The sequence below is a fragment of the Bufo gargarizans genome, chromosome 1 (genome assembly GCF_014858855.1).
Source record: "Bufo gargarizans isolate SCDJY-AF-19 chromosome 1, ASM1485885v1, whole genome shotgun sequence".
Classification (NCBI taxonomy): domain Eukaryota; kingdom Metazoa; phylum Chordata; class Amphibia; order Anura; family Bufonidae; genus Bufo; species Bufo gargarizans.
This window is the reverse complement of record NC_058080.1, coordinates 315,311,736-315,329,761: the sequence shown is the minus strand read 5'-3', so window position 1 is coordinate 315,329,761 and position 18,026 is coordinate 315,311,736. Positions and strand designations below refer to the sequence as shown.

Sequence of the window (18,026 nt, the reverse complement as noted above, 5' to 3'; positions counted from 1 at the left end):
GAGCTCCAGTCCGACTCAGACGCCAGCAAGGTGGAGGTGGAGTACTGGTTTGGGCTGGTATCATCAAAGATGAGCTTGTGGGGCCTTTTCGGGTTGAGGATGGAGTCAAGCTCAACTCCCAGTCCTGCTGCCAGTTTCTAGAAGACACCTTCTTCAAGCAGTGGTACAGGAAGAAGTCTGCATCCTTCAAGAAAAACATGATTTTCATGCAGGACAATGCTCCATCACACGCGTCCAAGTACTCCACAGCGTGGCTGGCAAGAAAGGGTATAAAAGAAGAAAATCTAATGACATGGCCTCCTTGTTCACCTGATCTGAACCCCATTGAGAACCTGTGGTCCATCATCAAATGTGAGATTTACAAGGAGGGAAAACAGTACACCTCTCTGAACAGTGTCTGGGAGGCTGTGGTTGCTGCTGCACGCAATGTTGATGGTGAACAGATCAAAACACTGACAGAATCCATGGATGGCAGGCTTTTGAGTGTCCTTGCAAAGAAAGGTGGCTATATTGGTCACTGATTTGTTTTTGTTTTGTTTTTGAATGTCAGAAATGTATATTTGTGAATGTTGAGATGTTATATTGGTTTCACTGGTAAAAATAAATAATTGAAATGGGTATATATTTGTTTTTTGTTAAGTTGCCTAATAATTATGCACAGTAATAGTCACCTGCACACACAGATATACCCCTAAAATAGCTAAAACTAAAAACAAACTAAAAACTACTTCCAGAAATATTCAGCTTTGATATTAATGAGTTTTTTGGGTTCATTGAGAACATGGTTGTTGTTCAATAATAAAATTAATCCTCAAAAATACAACTTGCCTAATAATTCTGCACTCCCTGTAGAAGTAGAGAAATTGAAACTTTGGTAAATTTGGATTTTTTTTAATAAATAAGAAATATATTTTTTTAACTTCATTTTACCAGTGTCATGAAGTACAATATGTGATGAAAAAAAACAATCTCAGAATGGCCTGGATAAGTCATAGCGTTTTAAAGTTATCACCATTTAAAGTGACACTGGTCAGATTAGCAAAAAAATGGCCTGGTCCTTAATGTAATATATGGCTGTGTCCTTAACCCCTTAGGGACACAGCCTTATTACACCTTAGGACCAGGCCATTTTTTGCAAATCTGACCAGTGTCACTTTAAGTGCTGATAACTTTAAAACGCTTTGACTTATCCAGGCCGTTCTGAGATTGTTTTTTCGTCACATATTGTACTTCATGACACTGGTAAAATGAAGTCAAAAAAATTATTTTTTTTGCACCAAAAAATACCTAATTTAACAAAAATTTTGAAAAATTTGCAAATTTCAAAGTTTCAGTTTCTCTACTTCAGTAATACATAGTAATACCCCTAAAAATTGTGATGACTTTACATTCCCCATATGTCTACTTCATGTTTGAATTATTTTGGGAATGATATTTTTATTTTTTGGGGATGTTACAAGGCTTAGAAGTTTAGAAACAAATTTTGAAATTTTTCTGAAATTTACAAAAAAACAATTTTTAGGGACCACTACAGCTCTGAAGTCACTTTGCGAGGCTTACATAATAGAAACCACCCAAAAATGACCCCATTCTATAAACTACACCCCTCAAGGTATTCAAAACTGATTTTACAAACTTCGTTAACCCTTTAGGTGTTGCACAAGAGTTATTGGCAAATGGGGATGAAATTAGAGAATTTCATTTTTTTGCCTAATTTTCCATTTTAACCAATTTTTTCCACTAACAAAGCAAGGGTTAACAGCCAAACAAGACTGTATCTTTATTGCCCTGACTCTGCCGTTTACAGAAACATCCCATATGTGGCCGTAAACTACTGTACGGCCACACAGCGGGGCGTAGAGTGAAAGGTGCGCCATATGGTTTTTGGAATGCAGGTTTTGCTGGACTGTTTTTTTGACACCGTGTCCCATTTGAAGCCCCCTGATGCAACCCTAGAGTAGAAACTCCATAAAAGTGACCCCATCTAAGAAACTACACCCCTCAAGGTATTCAAAACTGATTTTACAAACTTCGTTAACCCTTTAGGTGTTGCACAAGAGTTATTGGCAAATGGGGATGAAATTTGAGAATTTCATTTTTTTGCCTAATTTTCCATTTTAACCCATTTTTTCCACTAACAAAGCAAGGGTTAACAGCCAAACAAGACTGTATCTTTATTGCCCTGACTCTGCCGTTTACAGAAACACCCCATATGTGGCCGTAAACTTTTTTTGGACACCATGTCCCATTTGAAGCCCCCCTGATGCAACTCTAGAGTAGAAACTCCATAAAAGTGACCCCATCTAAGAAACTGCACCCTTCAAGGTATTCAAAACTGATTTTACATACGTTTTTAACCCTTTAGGTGTTGCACAAGATTTAATGGAAAATAGAGATACAATTTCCAAATTTCACATTTTTGACAGATTTTCCATTTTAATATTTTTTTTCCAGTTACAAAGCAAGGGTTAACAGCTCATTATTTATGGCCCTAATTCTGTAGTTTACAGAAACACCCCATATGTGGTCGTAAACTGCTGTACGGGCACACGGCAGGGCGCAGAAGGAAAGGAATGCTATACGGTTTTTGGAAGGCGAATTTTGCTGGACTGTTTGTTTTTTACACCATGTCCCATTTGAAGCCCCCCTGATGCACCCCTAGAGTAGAAACTCTAAAAAAGTGACCCCATTTTAGAAACTACGGGATAGGGTGGCAGTGTTGTTGGTACTAGTTTAGGGTACATATGATTTTTGGTTGCTCTATATTACACCTTTTGTGCGGCAAGGTAACAAGAAATACCTTTTTGGCACAGTTTTTTTTTTGGGTTATTTACAACATTCATCTGACAGGTTAGATCATGTGGTAATTTTATAGAGCAGGTTGTCACGGACGCGGCGATACCTAATATGTATACATTTTTTTTATTTATGTAAGTTTTACACAATGATTTCATTTTTAAAACAAAAAAAGTTTGTTTCTCCATAGTCTAAGAGCCATAGTTTTTTCAGTTTTTGGGCGATTATCTTAAGTAGGGTCTCATTTTTTGCGGGATGAGATGACGGTTTTATTGGCACTATTTTGGGGTGCATATGTTTTTTTGATCGCTTGCTATTACACTTTTTGTGAAGTAAGATGACAAAAAATTGCTTTTTTTTACACTATTTTTATTTTTATTTTTTTACGGTGGTCACCTGAGGGGTTAGGTCATGTGATATTTTTATCAATACGGACGCGGCAATACCTAATATGTATACTTTTTTTTAATTTATGTAAGTTTTACACAATTATTTCATTTTTGAAACAAAAAAAATGATGTTTTAGTGTTTCCATAGTCTAAGAGCCATAATTTTTTCAGTTTTTGGGCGATTATCTTAAGTAGGGTCTCATTTTTTGCGGGATGAGATGACAGTTTGATTGTTACAATTTTGGCGTACATGCGACTTTTTTGATCACTTTTATTACCTTTTTGTGGGAAGTAAGGTGGGCAAAATTTCAATTTCATCATAGTTTTTAATTTTTTATTTTTATGGCGTTCACCGTTCGGGTACAGTAACATGACCGTTTTATAGATCAGGTCGTTACGGACGCGGCGATACCAAACGTGTAGAGAATTTAATTTTTTTCATTTTTAATCAGTGATAAATGTGTTTTTTGATTTTTCTTGAAGATCCAGTGGGTCTGATGTCTGTATAATACAGTACAGTACAATATATAGTACTGTACTGTATTTTACTTACACTGAACAGATCTATGTCTTTAGCATAGATCTGTTCAGCACCATGGACAGCAGGACGCCTGAGCAGGCGTCCTGTTGCCATGGCAACCTTCCCCGTCTGCCACAACTTCGCAGATGGGGAAGGGCGAGGATGGGGTTTCGGGGGGCTGTCTGGGGGCTCTCTCCCTCTCCCATCGGGGGGCTGCAAAGGCACAGCAGCCCCCCGATCGGAGAGGGAGGGAGCTCCCTGCGCTGTTAACCTTTTCCATACAGCGGTCCGCACGGACCGCTGTATGGAAAGGGTTAAACGGCTGACATCGCATCAACGATGTCAGCCGTTTATACCAGGGTGCCAGCAATGTGCTGGCACCCTGGTATACCCACTAGACGCCAACGATTATTCAAGGGGAGGCAGGCGGGGGATCGCGATCCCGCCTGCCGCCCGCCTCCGGCACCACCCGCAACCCTCCCCCTGCACCACCCGCCCACATAATATCATTCAGGGGTGCAGGGGGAGGAAAAACCATATATATTTTGGGCATTATAAAGTTTCTGATCCCCACGGTCAGGGACCGCGAGGATCAGAAACGGCAAAAAGCGCATCAAACCGCAGGTCTGAATTGACCTGCGGTTTATTGCGATCGCCAACATGGGGGGGTCACGGGACCCTCCCCGCGCATTTAGCCTAGGTGCCTGCTTAATGATTTGAGGGGACCTTGTTCCTATCACTGCCAGCCGGGCGGCAGTGATCGGAACAACACATGACGTTACCGGTACGTCATGTGTCCTTAAGTACCAGGACATCATGACGTACCGGTACGTCATGTGTCCTGAAGAGGTTAAGGAGTTAATACCCTTGAGGGTCATTTTGAATATTTGGTAATGCCGTTTGGGCTAAGTAATGCTCCGGCGGTTTTCCAAAGTTTTGTCAAGGATATTTTTAGACAATTTATTGGAATTTTTATGATTGTCTACTTGGATGATATTTTGATATTATTCACCTGACTGGAACTCTCACATTAGCCACAGTAGACAGGTACTGGAGGTTTTTCAAGAGAATTAACTATTTGCTAAAAGCGAAAAGTGTACCTTTAAAGTACAGGAAATTCTGTTTTTGGGATATATTCTCAAACCCCTATCCTTTAAGATGGATCCAGGGAAAGAGTTTTCTAATTATTATCGAAAATTTTTCAAAAATGTTTCTATTATTGCTAAGCCACTCACCGACCTAACCAAGAAGGGGGAGGATCTAAGTAATTGGTCGTCAGAGGCCATAGAAGCTTTTAAAACACTCAAGAGGTGTTTTATTAATGCTCCAGTGTTAATCCAACCAGATCAAGAAATGCCTTTTGTGGTTGAGGTTGATGCCTCCGAGGATGGAGTTGGAGCCGTATTCTCCCAGGGGTCCTCAACTCTCACTAAACTGAGGCCTTGCACCTTTTTCTCTCACAAATTGTCCTATACGGAGAGAAATTACGAGATTGGTAATTGTGAATTACTTGCTAATAAATGGACCTTTGAGGAATGGCGGCATGTTTTGGAGGGTGCTCAACATCAGGTTACTGTAATTACTGATTGATGCTTTTGCAATCTGCTAAACGTTTGAATCCCAGACAGGCTAGGTGGGCATTGTTCTTCACACGCTTTTACTTTCAGGCCAGGAAGTAAAAATGTCAAAGCAGATGCCCTATCTCAAAGTTTTTGTGCATTTCAGTCTCCTGATACTCCACCAGAACCGATTTTGCCGGCAGGTGTCATTATGGCTTCGGTCTCCTCTGATCTGACGACTGAAATAACCCCGGGGCAACACTTGGCCTCAGTACAATCTCCTACAGATAAGCTATTTGTCCCGGGTAATTTACGTCTCCGACTGTTGGGTGAGTACCATATTTCTGTGTTTATTGGACATCCGGGTATTAATGCCACCAAGGAACTAGTCTCCAGGTTTTATTGGTGGCTTACTTTGTCTAGAGATGTCCACTCATATGTGTCTTCATGTGAGGTTTGTGCCAGGTGCCTAGGTCTCATCTGGTGGGGGAGTTACGACCACTGCCCATCCCCAGTAGTCCTTGGTCCCATATCTTCATGGACTTTATCACCGACCTACCGGTGTCTGAAGGTAAGTCGGTGATATGGGTAGTTGTGGACAGATTTTGTAAAATGGTGCACTTCATCCCTCTGTCAAAACTGCACAATGCCAAGACTCTAGCTTCTCTGTTTGTTGATCATGTTATACGGTTACATGGATTCCACGTTTTAGTTAGTTTTCGTTGTCTTCCTCACAAATTCCGGTAGCTGATCTGGTAGCTAAAGAACTGTGCACAGTTTGGGCCCAGGTTCAGTTGAACCTGAAAAAAAACCCAAGAGATTAAAAAAACTAATGCAGATAAGAAGCGCTCTCGAGGAGTAGATTTTGGGTAAGGTGATAAAGTTTGGTTATCCACCAAGAATTTGTCCTTAAAGGTACCTTCCAATAAGTTTGCACCACGGTTTATTGGACCGTATGAGATTATTGACATTATTAATCCTGTGTCTTTTAAGTTACCATTGCCTGACTCTTTTCGTATTCATAATGGGTTTCACAAATCTTTACTCAAAAAGTATGTTTCTCCTGTATCCCCTACACAGGAATCTCCGTCACCAGTGGAGGTTGCCAATCAACCAGAATTTGAGATTTCTAGGACTGTTGATGTTAGAAAGGTCCGGAATTCTCTTCAATATGTGGTCCATTGGAGGGGTTTTGGTCCTGAGGAGAGTCTTGGGTGCCGGCTAGTAGGATGCATGCTACGAGGTTGGTGAGAAAAATTCCATCTAAATCACCCGGAAAAACCCGCTCCGGTGATTGTGGGTCCAGTGGCCCCTCGTGGAAGGAAGGAGGAAGCGCATCGCCGACTCCCCGTTACAGTACCCCCTCTTCCACGAGGGGCCACCGGACCCACAATCACCATAGCGAGGACATGGCCGGCATCCATAACTCCATGGAGACCAGGGGGCGTCCTCCTAGCTGATGTGTGAACTGAGCACCGATTACCCACGATGGTTTGGGCTCGACTTGGGTTACGTGACGCTGGCCACATCATGTGACTCACTTGTTCCTGCTATTTAAACAGGCAGCCTGCTGGTCACAGGTTGCTTGTGATTGGTCTTTTAACCTCACTAGCATTTGCCTGCATGTGTGTCTTTGTGTACTCGACCTCGGCTTGATTTTACCCCTTTGTGCTGCGTGACCTTCTAACTCCGACTTGTATTTGACGTTGATTTTGGTGTTTCCCCTGATACTGACGTGATCTCCTGGTTCTGACCTTGGCGAGTTTTGACCTTGATATTGTCTTCTGCTTAGCATTTGCTTCTGTGTGTTCTGTCCTAGCTTTGTTGTTTTCTCCACTTTTGTTCCGCCCTATAAGCCCCCACGCGTACTTAAGCTAGGGACCGCTGCCCAGTTGTACACCACAAGTTAGGATGGACTGTGCAAGTAGGTAGGGATAGTGGTGTGGGTCGAGCTTGGGGCTGCACTTATCCCTACCATTTGTGACAGCATGTTAAACATTTTTTCTATTTTAATTCTTTATTTAATATAGCAAAACATTTACAGAAACCAATCATCTGATTGACAGTGGCATATAATAAATATGGTCACTACAAAACCATTGTAGTGGTGGCAGTAGGAAATTGAGCAATATAAAACAACATCCACAAGTAAGTGAGAATTTAATGTTAATACAATGCACATACAAGTCATAATTCCTGAAATTAGCAGCAGGAAGACATCCACTGAAATACGTAACATCAGTAGGTATTTAAATGTAGTTTTATGTTTGTAGATGAGAGACATTTACAAATTCTATCACACAGAGCATGGCATAAAGTTTCGTTGTTAAAGGGGTTTTGACATCTCAGACAATGGGGGCATATCGTTAGGATATGCCCCCATTGTCTGATAGGTGCGCAGCCGCTCTCCATTCATTTCTATGGGGCTGCCGAAAATAGCTGAGACTGGCTTGGCTATTTCCGTCTGCCCCATAGAAATTAATGGGAGCAGTGGCCGTGCATGGGCGGTGCGCTCCCATTCACTTCTATGAGAGCAGCGGGAAGCAGCACTTGGTGGTGGACGGACCTCGGGAAATCCAGGGTCCTCCAGCCACAGCTCTCCCCACTCCGTTCTGGTTGGGACCCGCACCTATTAGACAATGGGGGCATATCCTAGCAATATGTCCCCGTTGTATGTGATGGGAATACCCCTTTAAATCAGTTTCTTACTCTGTGAACATACCAGTTTCAGCCTTTTTGGAGCACAGAGCAGGAATCTTTACATTCTCCTCTGTCGGCTATCTATCTGTTACTGCAGTGGATGTGGAACCACTGTGTCAACAAACCAATTTGACTGGGCTTAACTAGAGATGAGTGAATCGATTCTAAACAAATGAGATTTGTTACAAATTTCACCCAAATTTATCACCTAACGAATCCGAAGTTTTGGCAATTCGTTTTGGACAAATCGTTTAAAAACGGCACCACCTAGAGACATTTTACTCTGAATATTGGTGGAGGAAACCATGAGGGAGGAAGAAGATCTAGGATCACATGACACTGGTAGGAAGTGGGGGTGGGCTTGCCCTGACTGGTTTAAAGGCTGAACGACATCCTATGAAGGGGCAGTATTCAGCCTGCAGAGAAAGAAGAACCGCCATCCTGTGTTCAATTTGTGACCTGAAAGGATGTCTTGTGGCAGTGTCTGACAAAAAATAATTACAGACACAAGCTACTAATCTAGTGTTATAGGGATACTATGAAGAGAATATAGGGAGAGAATAGGGATATATAAATAAGTATACTTTAGGGACTTTGATTTGGGAAAGTATAGAGAGAGAGTAAAGGAGTGAGGGACTGGTCAATCAGACTCGTGTGTTTTACACGGCTTGCTGGCAGCTAGTTCTCCATTACAAAATCCTGGAAGAAAATAATATTTTTAAGTATGAACAACAGTTTTTTTCTGCTGCAAACTCGAAACAGTTGCACATTTTTTTTAAAAAAAATCTGTTTAAATTTACTGTTTGTAATTGTGCATTTCAGTGCAGTGCACATTATACCTGCATTAATGAACACATTGAATATTACTGGAAGTTAACAGGTAGTTACATCAAATCCATTTTACTACAGTAACACAAATTATCATATCTGTGTTAGTGAATGCATTACTGAAACAGACCGTGTAGTTCAAAGAAACTGCAACAAATTGCATTGTTATAACCTTGTTAGTGAACACATTACTGCATCATACTGTGTAGTTAAGAGATTTTCCTGCAAAAATTGCATTATTCCTATTGCTAATTGACACTAGCAGTGTGCAGTATGTTTGTAGAAGGGGAGGGACATTTAATTGCACCTATGCCTTTAAATTCCAGAAAAATCTAAATTTTGATAGTACCATTTAATAATCTGTGTACCAAGCCTGTGACTATATTTTATACGCCTCATAATAGGTCTTCCCAGGCTTCTAATAAGCACTACATTATTATTGGGGGCAAAGAGGATGCGATTGTGTGAAACCATGTCTTGGAGCCAGGGGTCACAGCATTCCTCCTGCTCCTCCTCCTTGCAACCCTAGAGAAGCCTTTCACTTGTAGCATCTCTGTCTTCACTGCCCCCTCCTGGGGGGGGGGGGGGGTGCCCTCTTTTTTCCTAAGAAGAGGAAAAAATGTGCTGTGGAAGATAAACTAGAGTCTTCATGTTGATAATTTGTGTGAGAAGCATCAACATTTGGACTGTAATGAGGAGATGGTTCAATTGGAGATGTAACAATAGAAAAATGAGCGAGCACATTACTTGGCAACCAAGTAATAAAAATAATAAAAACTGTATTATAGCAATGACATACAAAACTACAATCACATAAACTATAGTAGATATAATAGTATAGTCGATATTGTATTGAATGATAAAATATATGATAATAAAATATTCAATACTAATCTATAGTCGATAAATTCACGGATATAAATCACACACCAAAAACTTCAAGTATTGTCCAGGTCTTGTATATGCTGTTATTGTGAAGGGGGAGGTAATTCCTCTGTGACTCTATCCCAGATTGGGAAAATGAGTGTCACTTTAAATATTGTAGGTGTATTTCCCCTGGGAACGTAATGTATTCATAAAATGTCCACAGGAATCCTGATAATGTTGGAATAAAAAGTCTCTTATGGTATTTCCTTTTAAAGTCGAGGTAAACTTTAAATCGGTATTTGGCTTACCGTCTGGTGTCTGCTGTCTCCCTGTTGCTTGAGTGGAGCTTTAAATGTCTGCCGGCTTATTTAATCGCTCCTTCCAGCAAGCTGGTTCAAATTTCGCGGCAGTTCCAAAGATCGCGGGAGTTGACACTCTGTTCCGCAATTTCCTTCGGTACAGCTTTTTGACGATAAAAGTAGTTGTTCCTTTACTGTAAAATTTTTTTTCTTTCTCTGTATGGCCATACAGTTTTATCGGAGGCTTCTCAATACAGGTACATCACTTGTTTCACAGGTACATCACTTGTATGGTTAAACAAGTGATGTACCTGTATTGAGAAGCCTCCGATAAAACTGTATGGCCATACAGAGAAAGAAATTTTTTTTACAGTAAAGGAACAACTACTTTTATCGTCAAAAAGCTGTACCGAAGGAAATTGCGGAACAGAGTGTCAACTCCCGCGATCTTTGGAACTGCCGCGAAATTTGAACCAGCTTGCTGGAAGGAGCGATTAAATAAGCCGGCAGACATTTAAAGCTCCACTCAAGCAACAGGGAGACAGCAGACACCAGACGGTAAGCCAAATACCGATTTAAAGTTTACCTCGACTTTAAAAGGAAATACCATAAGAGACTTTTTATTCCAACATTATCAGGATTCCTGTGGACATTTTATGAATACATTACGTTCCCAGGGGAAATACACCTACAATATTTAAAGTGACACTCATTTTCCCAATCTGGGATAGAGTCACAGAGGAATTACCTCCCCCTTCACAATAACAGCATATACAAGACCTGGACAATACTTGAAGTTTTTGGTGTGTGATTCATATCAGTGAATTTATCGACTATAGATTAGTATCGAATATTTTATTATCATATATTTTATCATTCAATACAATATCAACTATACTATTATATCTACTATAGTTTATGTGATTGTAGTTTTTGTATGTCATTGCTATAATACACAGTTTTTAGTATTTTTATTACTTGAATTTTATGGGGATTTAATAATAAATATTTTCTGCATATGTCAATTTGGTTGCCAAGTGTATGAGTGCTCGCTCATTTTTCTATTGTTACATTCACTTTTTAACAGAGGGTGGGGTGATTCCCTCTATATGAGCTTGCAGCACCACCCTGTAACTACTAAGGAGTGAGCCACTACAACCCACTACTATTTTCAATTGGAGATAGATTACCCCGTGAATATCAGTGTTGGTAGTAGTGGCACTTGTAGCCACAGTGGTGGCAGTAAAGGCAAATACAGAGCAGGGCATCATGTAGAGGGCCAAGGAGCCCATGATGATATATTACAGTTTGATATAAGAGTTTGAAGTGGCTTGGACAGCGAGGAAAAGGATGATTTTGGCCATATACCCTACAGGGAAATTTCCCTCCTCATGGCCACTGTTCAGGTACATAACGATCTGATGCTCTCAGCACTCAACACCAGCTAATTATTTAGACACACCTACTATAGCAAAGGGTTTTTTAACCATCATCCACATTTTATGACAATCAGGGCTCATGCGCACGAAGATATTTTCTTTCCGCTTGTTTTTTTTTTTGCGGACCATATGCGGAATTATTCACTTCAATGTGTCCGCAAAAACAACGGAAGGTACTCTGTGTGCATTCTGTATCCGTATTGCCATTTCACAAAAAAGTAGTGCATGTCCTATTATTGCCCGCAAATCACGGTCCGAGGCCTCATTCAAGTCAATGGGTCCACAAAAAATACGGAATGCACATGGAACACATCCGTATGTCATCCGTATTTTGCGGATCCATACTGTAGAAATGCTATGCCCAGCCCATATTGCTCATGTGTTTGGTAATTAATAAGTTACTGTTTCCATTTCCGATCTGCAAAAAACGGATTGCATAAGGAAACCATACGGATATGTTTTGTGGAATAACGGAACGGAAGAGGACTTAAATCAGAGAAAGAAACCCTCAGATACGGAACAACATATCCGTGAAAAACGGACCGCAAAACAATAACGGTCGTGTGTATGAGCCCCAATAATGAAAAAAAAAAAACAATGAAACCATGTAATTATGTAGTGTTATGTGTAGTAGTCCCCACACCATTTGCCATTTTTTCTACTAACTTCATGAGTTAGTCACCTAAGATACCTTTTGAACAGACTTGAAAAAGTTCCCATATATTCTGTCCCACTCTCCATCCCAAAACATGACTGATGGGATAGAGACAACCTGTTACCTCTCCTGATGTGTCTGTTTGAGTATCTATTTGCATCCCCTTGCAATACAAATTCTCGAGCATCTATTTGTATGACTATGATGTGCCATTTCTCTATTAATTTGTCTATAATTTATGAATAAATTGCCAGCAGTTTGCAATGAAGATCCAGATGGATGTTACCAGTTTGGGGTGTGTTCATGTACAGTCTGACACTATCCAATTAGTAAAGATAATAAATATAGGACCAGGCACTCAAATATGGAATCAAACCGAGATATCTAATTTATTTGAGAATATAACCCCTAAAATAGCAGTAAAACTAAATATTAAAATATACAGCATTAAAATCAAATAAGCAGCAATAGATCCACAAATGGCAGCAATGGATATATATATTATGAGAAACCGCAGTCAATTATATATAACTGGAATGTGAGACCGCAATCTGATGGTCGTGATTGTAGTTTTCTTTTGTTATATTAATAGCTGAAATAGCGGCAGTGGTTTCCAACTTCTTTTTAATCACCCTTTCAAGCAGTTCTGTTCAACTTTTAGAAAGGCAATATTCCAAACAGTCTCATATAAGGCTCCTATCGGAGGTATCAAGCGGACACAAGATATGCAAACAGTCACGGGGACTTCAGGTGAAAGTCAAATGGAAACAGTGCGATAATATGTCAAGGTGGCATCCCACCCACTAAATGCACCAGTGATTGACATTCATTTGGCGTCTGAATTAAAATTGAAGGATAACGAACATCTTTAGACACCAAGTCTCCGTAAGGACAAGGCACAGGTAATAGTGGTACAGCTGGGTTTAGTGGGTGGGATGGATGTCACCATGACATATTATCGCACTGTTTCCATTTGACTTTCACCTGAAGTCCCCGTGACTGTTTGCATATCTTGTGTCCGCTTGATACCTCCGATAGGAGCATTATATGAGACTGTTTGGAATATTGCCTTTCTAAAAGTTGAACAGAACTTGGAAACCACTGCCGTTATTTCAGCAATTAATATAACAAAGGAAAACTACAATCACGACAATCTGATTGCGGTCTCACATTGCAGTTATATTAGACCCATTGTTTAGTATTAATGGACTGCGGTTTCTCATAATATATATCCATTGCTGCTTATTTGATTTTAATGCTGTATATTTTAATATTTAGTTTTACTGCCATTTTAGGAGTTATATTCTCCAATAAATTAGATATCTCGGTTTGATTCCATATTTGAGTGCTTGGTCCTATATTTATTATCTTTATTATATTGTCTTTTGTGACTGGGTGGGTCACAAGGACCAAGAACATTTTATCCTGATAACTCAGCTGTAGTGATCCACAGTCATTTGTGCAGATTTTACTATCCAATTAGTGCTGCCAATAGTAGACTGTGCAGGGACACACCTCAACTGGTAACACCCATCTGGACCTTCACTGCAAACTGCTGACAATTCATTCCTAAACTTCTAATAGGAATACTATAGACATAAGGTTATGCTCTAGAATTATTACAAGGGAATGCAAGTAGTTACTAAAACAGATATGTCAGGACAAGTGGCAGGTCCTCTTACCTATAACTTCTTAATGTATGGCAAAAATATACTTATTTAATTTGGGGTTATCCCATGAGCAATTTCTTTTGAAAACCATTCACATCTAACTCAGTATCAGATATAACTGTTTCAAACATTGTTACTTTACATTTATTGGATTTTCCTCATTCTTCTCCTTTAGCACCATGGCTTTTCCTCCCCATGCTGTAGCTAAAGTAGTGCACTCTTCACTTCCACTGCACTACCCACAGGTTTGTTTGGGAAACAATACTTTATATATCACTGGTAATAAGCATTGAATTATACTTATATTTTTTGAAGGTATGACCTGTGTGCGACTGTACTTAATGGAATCCTATATACCATTGGTGGGAAGGCACTACGCTTCGACTTCCGCACTAAAGTATGGTCAGTAATTGAAGAAGAATGCCTCAACCGCAAGTTCTTTATGGGATGCTGTTCTGCAAATGGCCGGATTTATTTACTGGGACAAAGAAGAGCTAGTATAACTCATGATATGCCCAACATTGTCTTGTTTGATCCATACCTGGATATTTGTCAAGTAACAGATTTAAAGCTACCTTGTCCTTTGCCCATAAGAGGCTGTGTAAGCATGAGACGCTGTGATGTTTGGTCTTAAAGGGGTAATCCAGTTAAAACAATTTTCTGTCATTGATATATGTGAGAAGATTACTCAGTCAGCGCGTGTAAATACGTCTTTAGAAAAACCTAAGATGTATAGGTGGCGGTGGTGAGTTCGACAGACATAGGTCTCAGCTGAATGGACACTCGTAGGATAGCTATTGAAGGTGTCTGGGAACTTTCAGTGACATTGTTATAGGCATCATCACAAACTGGGTTATCTACTTGTTTTTATTTTATTACTGTGCAGGTTTTATGAGACCGGAGCACATCCTAAGGATGCTTTCACACTTTCATATTTTGACCAGTATATGGCATCAGTATTTGCGAGCCAAAGACAAAAACGGAACCTGCAGAGAGAAAATATAATGGAAAGATTTATACTGCTTCTGTGTTTTGGACCCACTTCTGGTTTTGGCTTACAAATACTGACTGTGTGAAGGTGGCCAGTTCAAACAATTTTTGGGTTCTGATTTTGGAGTGTTTCAGCCTCAAAATCAACTCCCAAAATCAAAACAGCCTACCATTCATTTCAATGGGAAGCAGTACTTGTTTTTTTTTCACCATGTGGAAAAAGAAGCAGTATGCCCTATCGTGGGGCCTGTTTACAAAACGCTCTTTTTGTGCTGTTTTTTACTTGTTTTCCATTTGGAATCCATGCAAAAAATGCCTCTGAAAAGCCTTCAATTGAAATGAATGGACTTGCATTTATTTTCCAAGTTGAAAAAAAGCTGAAAAAAGAAGCAGGATGCTCTATTTTGGTGTGGAATCCACGTTGATTCTCCAATTGAAATGAATGGGAAGCTGAAAAACGTGCCAAAACTGCACCTCAAGCAGCGCTGATTTTTTTCAGTGTGTTTCCAAAATTCATTTTGTGAATGGGCCTTAGGGTGAAATCTGTGCTGAATCTACCACTGAAATAATGGGAAGTGTAAAAAAACTGTTCCATACATATGTGCGTGTGTTCCCTGTAGTTTTTGGTGCTGATCTGCACCAAAAATCATGCACCAAAAATTCAGTTTTGTATTGAAGTAAACAACCATTGGTAAAAAAAAAAAAATGCGCTGAGAAACTGCATCAAAAACCATGCAAAATGATACTGATGTCCTATATAGAGGAAAGGTCATCAGTAAAAAAAAACTCCCGGAATACCCCTTTAATTGTCATATATAGTCAAATACAACAACATAACAATCTGAAACAGAAAATAAGAACAGACATTGTTTAAACTTCAGACCTTTATTTTCTTCTATTGAAGCGCTAGAAGTCCTACAAAACGTGTGTTAATCAAACTGACACACACAATCAACAATCATAAGGATAACTATACTTGCTCCCTCACAATATATAGTCCTCAACATTGAAACTGCAACACCAGCACCAAGAAGGAAATGTCGTGGAATTATGGTAATAACAGGATTGATAGACATGCTAATGATATGCAAATTATAAAAAAATGGAAACAAAAAAAATCTCTATTTATTCAGTATCAAATATGAGCACTATACACAGAAATACACACACCTACAAGCCTTGGCATGCTATCAAAGAGGTTATTAATGGTTGTCTTAGGAATGTTCTGCCATGCTGAATGCACTTGGGCATGCAAATCATCAAGATCGGCAAATGGCAGCTCCCATTGCCATTGCTGGCCAATTATGTCCCTAATGTGCTCGATGGAGACAAGTCCAGAGACGCTGCAGGCCATGGTAGCCTCATTTTAGGTCACACAGGTTGCTCACAGTAGCACTAGCACAAGAAACATGCGGCCTGGCCATGTCCTGTTGAAAAACAGCTCCTGGGACACTTAAAAGGGTTATCCAAGACTTTACAATCCCCCCCTCCCCCCAATATGCCTGGACCCCCTGTGCTGACCATACTTACCTGATCCCGGCTGGTGGTTTCCTTCCCGATCACTCCACGGCCATCTCAGCATCTTCCTTGCCACCCTAGGCATAGGAAGTGATGTCTAATTTCACTTGCATTACAGAATAGATCACTACGTGCCATTATTCTAATCCGATGATCTGTCTGTGCAGGGGTTCGCCTAAATGTCTCTCTTGCTGTCCTTCCAGTTCGGCATTGATCTCCCAATCACTTGGTCACACAACATTAAACAATGCTGACATCTTAGCCAAGGTGTGTAGTGATCTGCTTGAGTGATAAACCAAGTTCTTTCAGTTCAAGGATTCTGTCCCTCTCAGTTAGCGATAACTGGCAACATGCAGGAGGCATCACACAAAGTTCCCACATGACTGATCTGATTTTTGAGGTACAAATTGGAGAAAATGTGATCATCTGCAGATCTTAGAGACACCTGCTGCTTACTCAATTTGCATAACCTTACGACTTGTCTTTCTTGGTATTGCAATTTCAATGTTGAGGAGTATATAACATATTTGTGTTAATATTTTTTCTCAATGACAATAAAAATAATCAAGTTCCAGTTCCTGGGTTTACAAAAACATCTAAAATATACATATTTTAAGGCCTCTTTAATAAGAATGTCACATTCTAATAAATCAAGGAAATCTGTCAGCTTGAAAACGGCACAAAAATGTGGGGTTTTGATATTTGCAGTGCTAAAAAACGAAACCGGCCTTATCGTTTGAGCCCAGCGTATTCATGAGCACAGTGCTCACCCTGCCTCCTCCTGCCCCTCAGGATAACCATTGACAGGCTGCTATGTATGCACTTATACACAGCAGCCTGTCAATCACCGCCCTGTGGATGGGTGAGGCAGGACAAGTGCTCTGCTCATGAATACAGCCACACTCAAACTATAGACTGTTGTATGCTTTCAGCACTGCTAGTAGCAAAAACACCGAAATGCTTGACTGTTGCTCCATTTAAATGGGGAACGTGGGATCCTTGTTCTTGTGATTGGTGGGAGTCCCTGCTGTTAGCCGCCCACTGATCAGACAAGTATTACTTATCTTAAATGGGTGATAAATTGTGAATGGGTGATATATTGTCATTCTGAGAAACCTCTTGAAATCAGTTAAAAAGGTTGTCTCATATTTATAATGTAGAGAAAGTTAATACAAGGCACTTACTAATGTACTGCGATTGTCCATATTGTCTCTTTTGCTGGCTTGATTCATTTTTCCATTGCATTATAAACTGCTTGTTTCCATGGGTTATGGCTACCGATGCAGCGCAGATACGAGGTTCCTATGTATGCAATTACGGTCCCAACCACCAGAGAGGCCTGTGCTTTTTCCTATAGTGTGGAAGTATGGCTACTTTTAGGAATTATAAAAAAAAAAAAAAATGAGGATGACAGACAAATTTATAAGATTAGGCAGAGAGAGGCCAAACAAGTTATAAGAGCTTCTAAAGCACAGGCAGAAGAGAAATTTGCTCAGTCAGGGAAAAAAGGCGATAAGGCATTCTTCAGATACATAAATGAAAAAAGGAAACTAAAACAAGGAATTACCAAATTAAAAACAAAAGAAGGAAGGTATATGGAAGAAGATAAAGAAATAGCTGACTGCCTCAATGAATACTTCTGTTCAGTTTTTACAAAGGAAAATGAAGGAGAAGGACCTCAGTTAGGAAAGAAGACTAACAAATCTTTTGATGCATGTGTCTTTACAGAGGAAGAGGTTCTAAGTCAACTGTCTAAAATTAATACAAATAAGTCACAGGGGCCTGATGGGATACAC

The 18,026-nt window shown here is 40.0% G+C and overlaps 1 protein-coding gene across 3 annotated transcripts in view; it reads left to right on the top strand.

The window, feature by feature from the left end:
• The window catches only part of LOC122946136 (kelch-like protein 23), an 80,310-nt gene extending 62,629 nt beyond the window's left edge, over positions 1-17,681 (top strand). The window contains exons 3-4 of one of the 3 annotated variants that reach the window (XM_044305531.1): positions 13,898-13,967; positions 14,038-14,167. In XM_044305531.1, the coding sequence (XP_044161466.1) occupies positions 13,898-13,967; positions 14,038-14,043 (76 nt within the window). In that variant the 3' untranslated portion in view covers positions 14,044-14,167. Of the gene's footprint in view, positions 1-5,430; positions 5,525-13,897; positions 13,968-14,037 lie in introns of those variants that run through there. The other 2 variants (XM_044305522.1, XM_044305541.1) reach the window with 2 other exon arrangements.
• Positions 17,682-18,026: the final 345 nt, after the last annotated feature.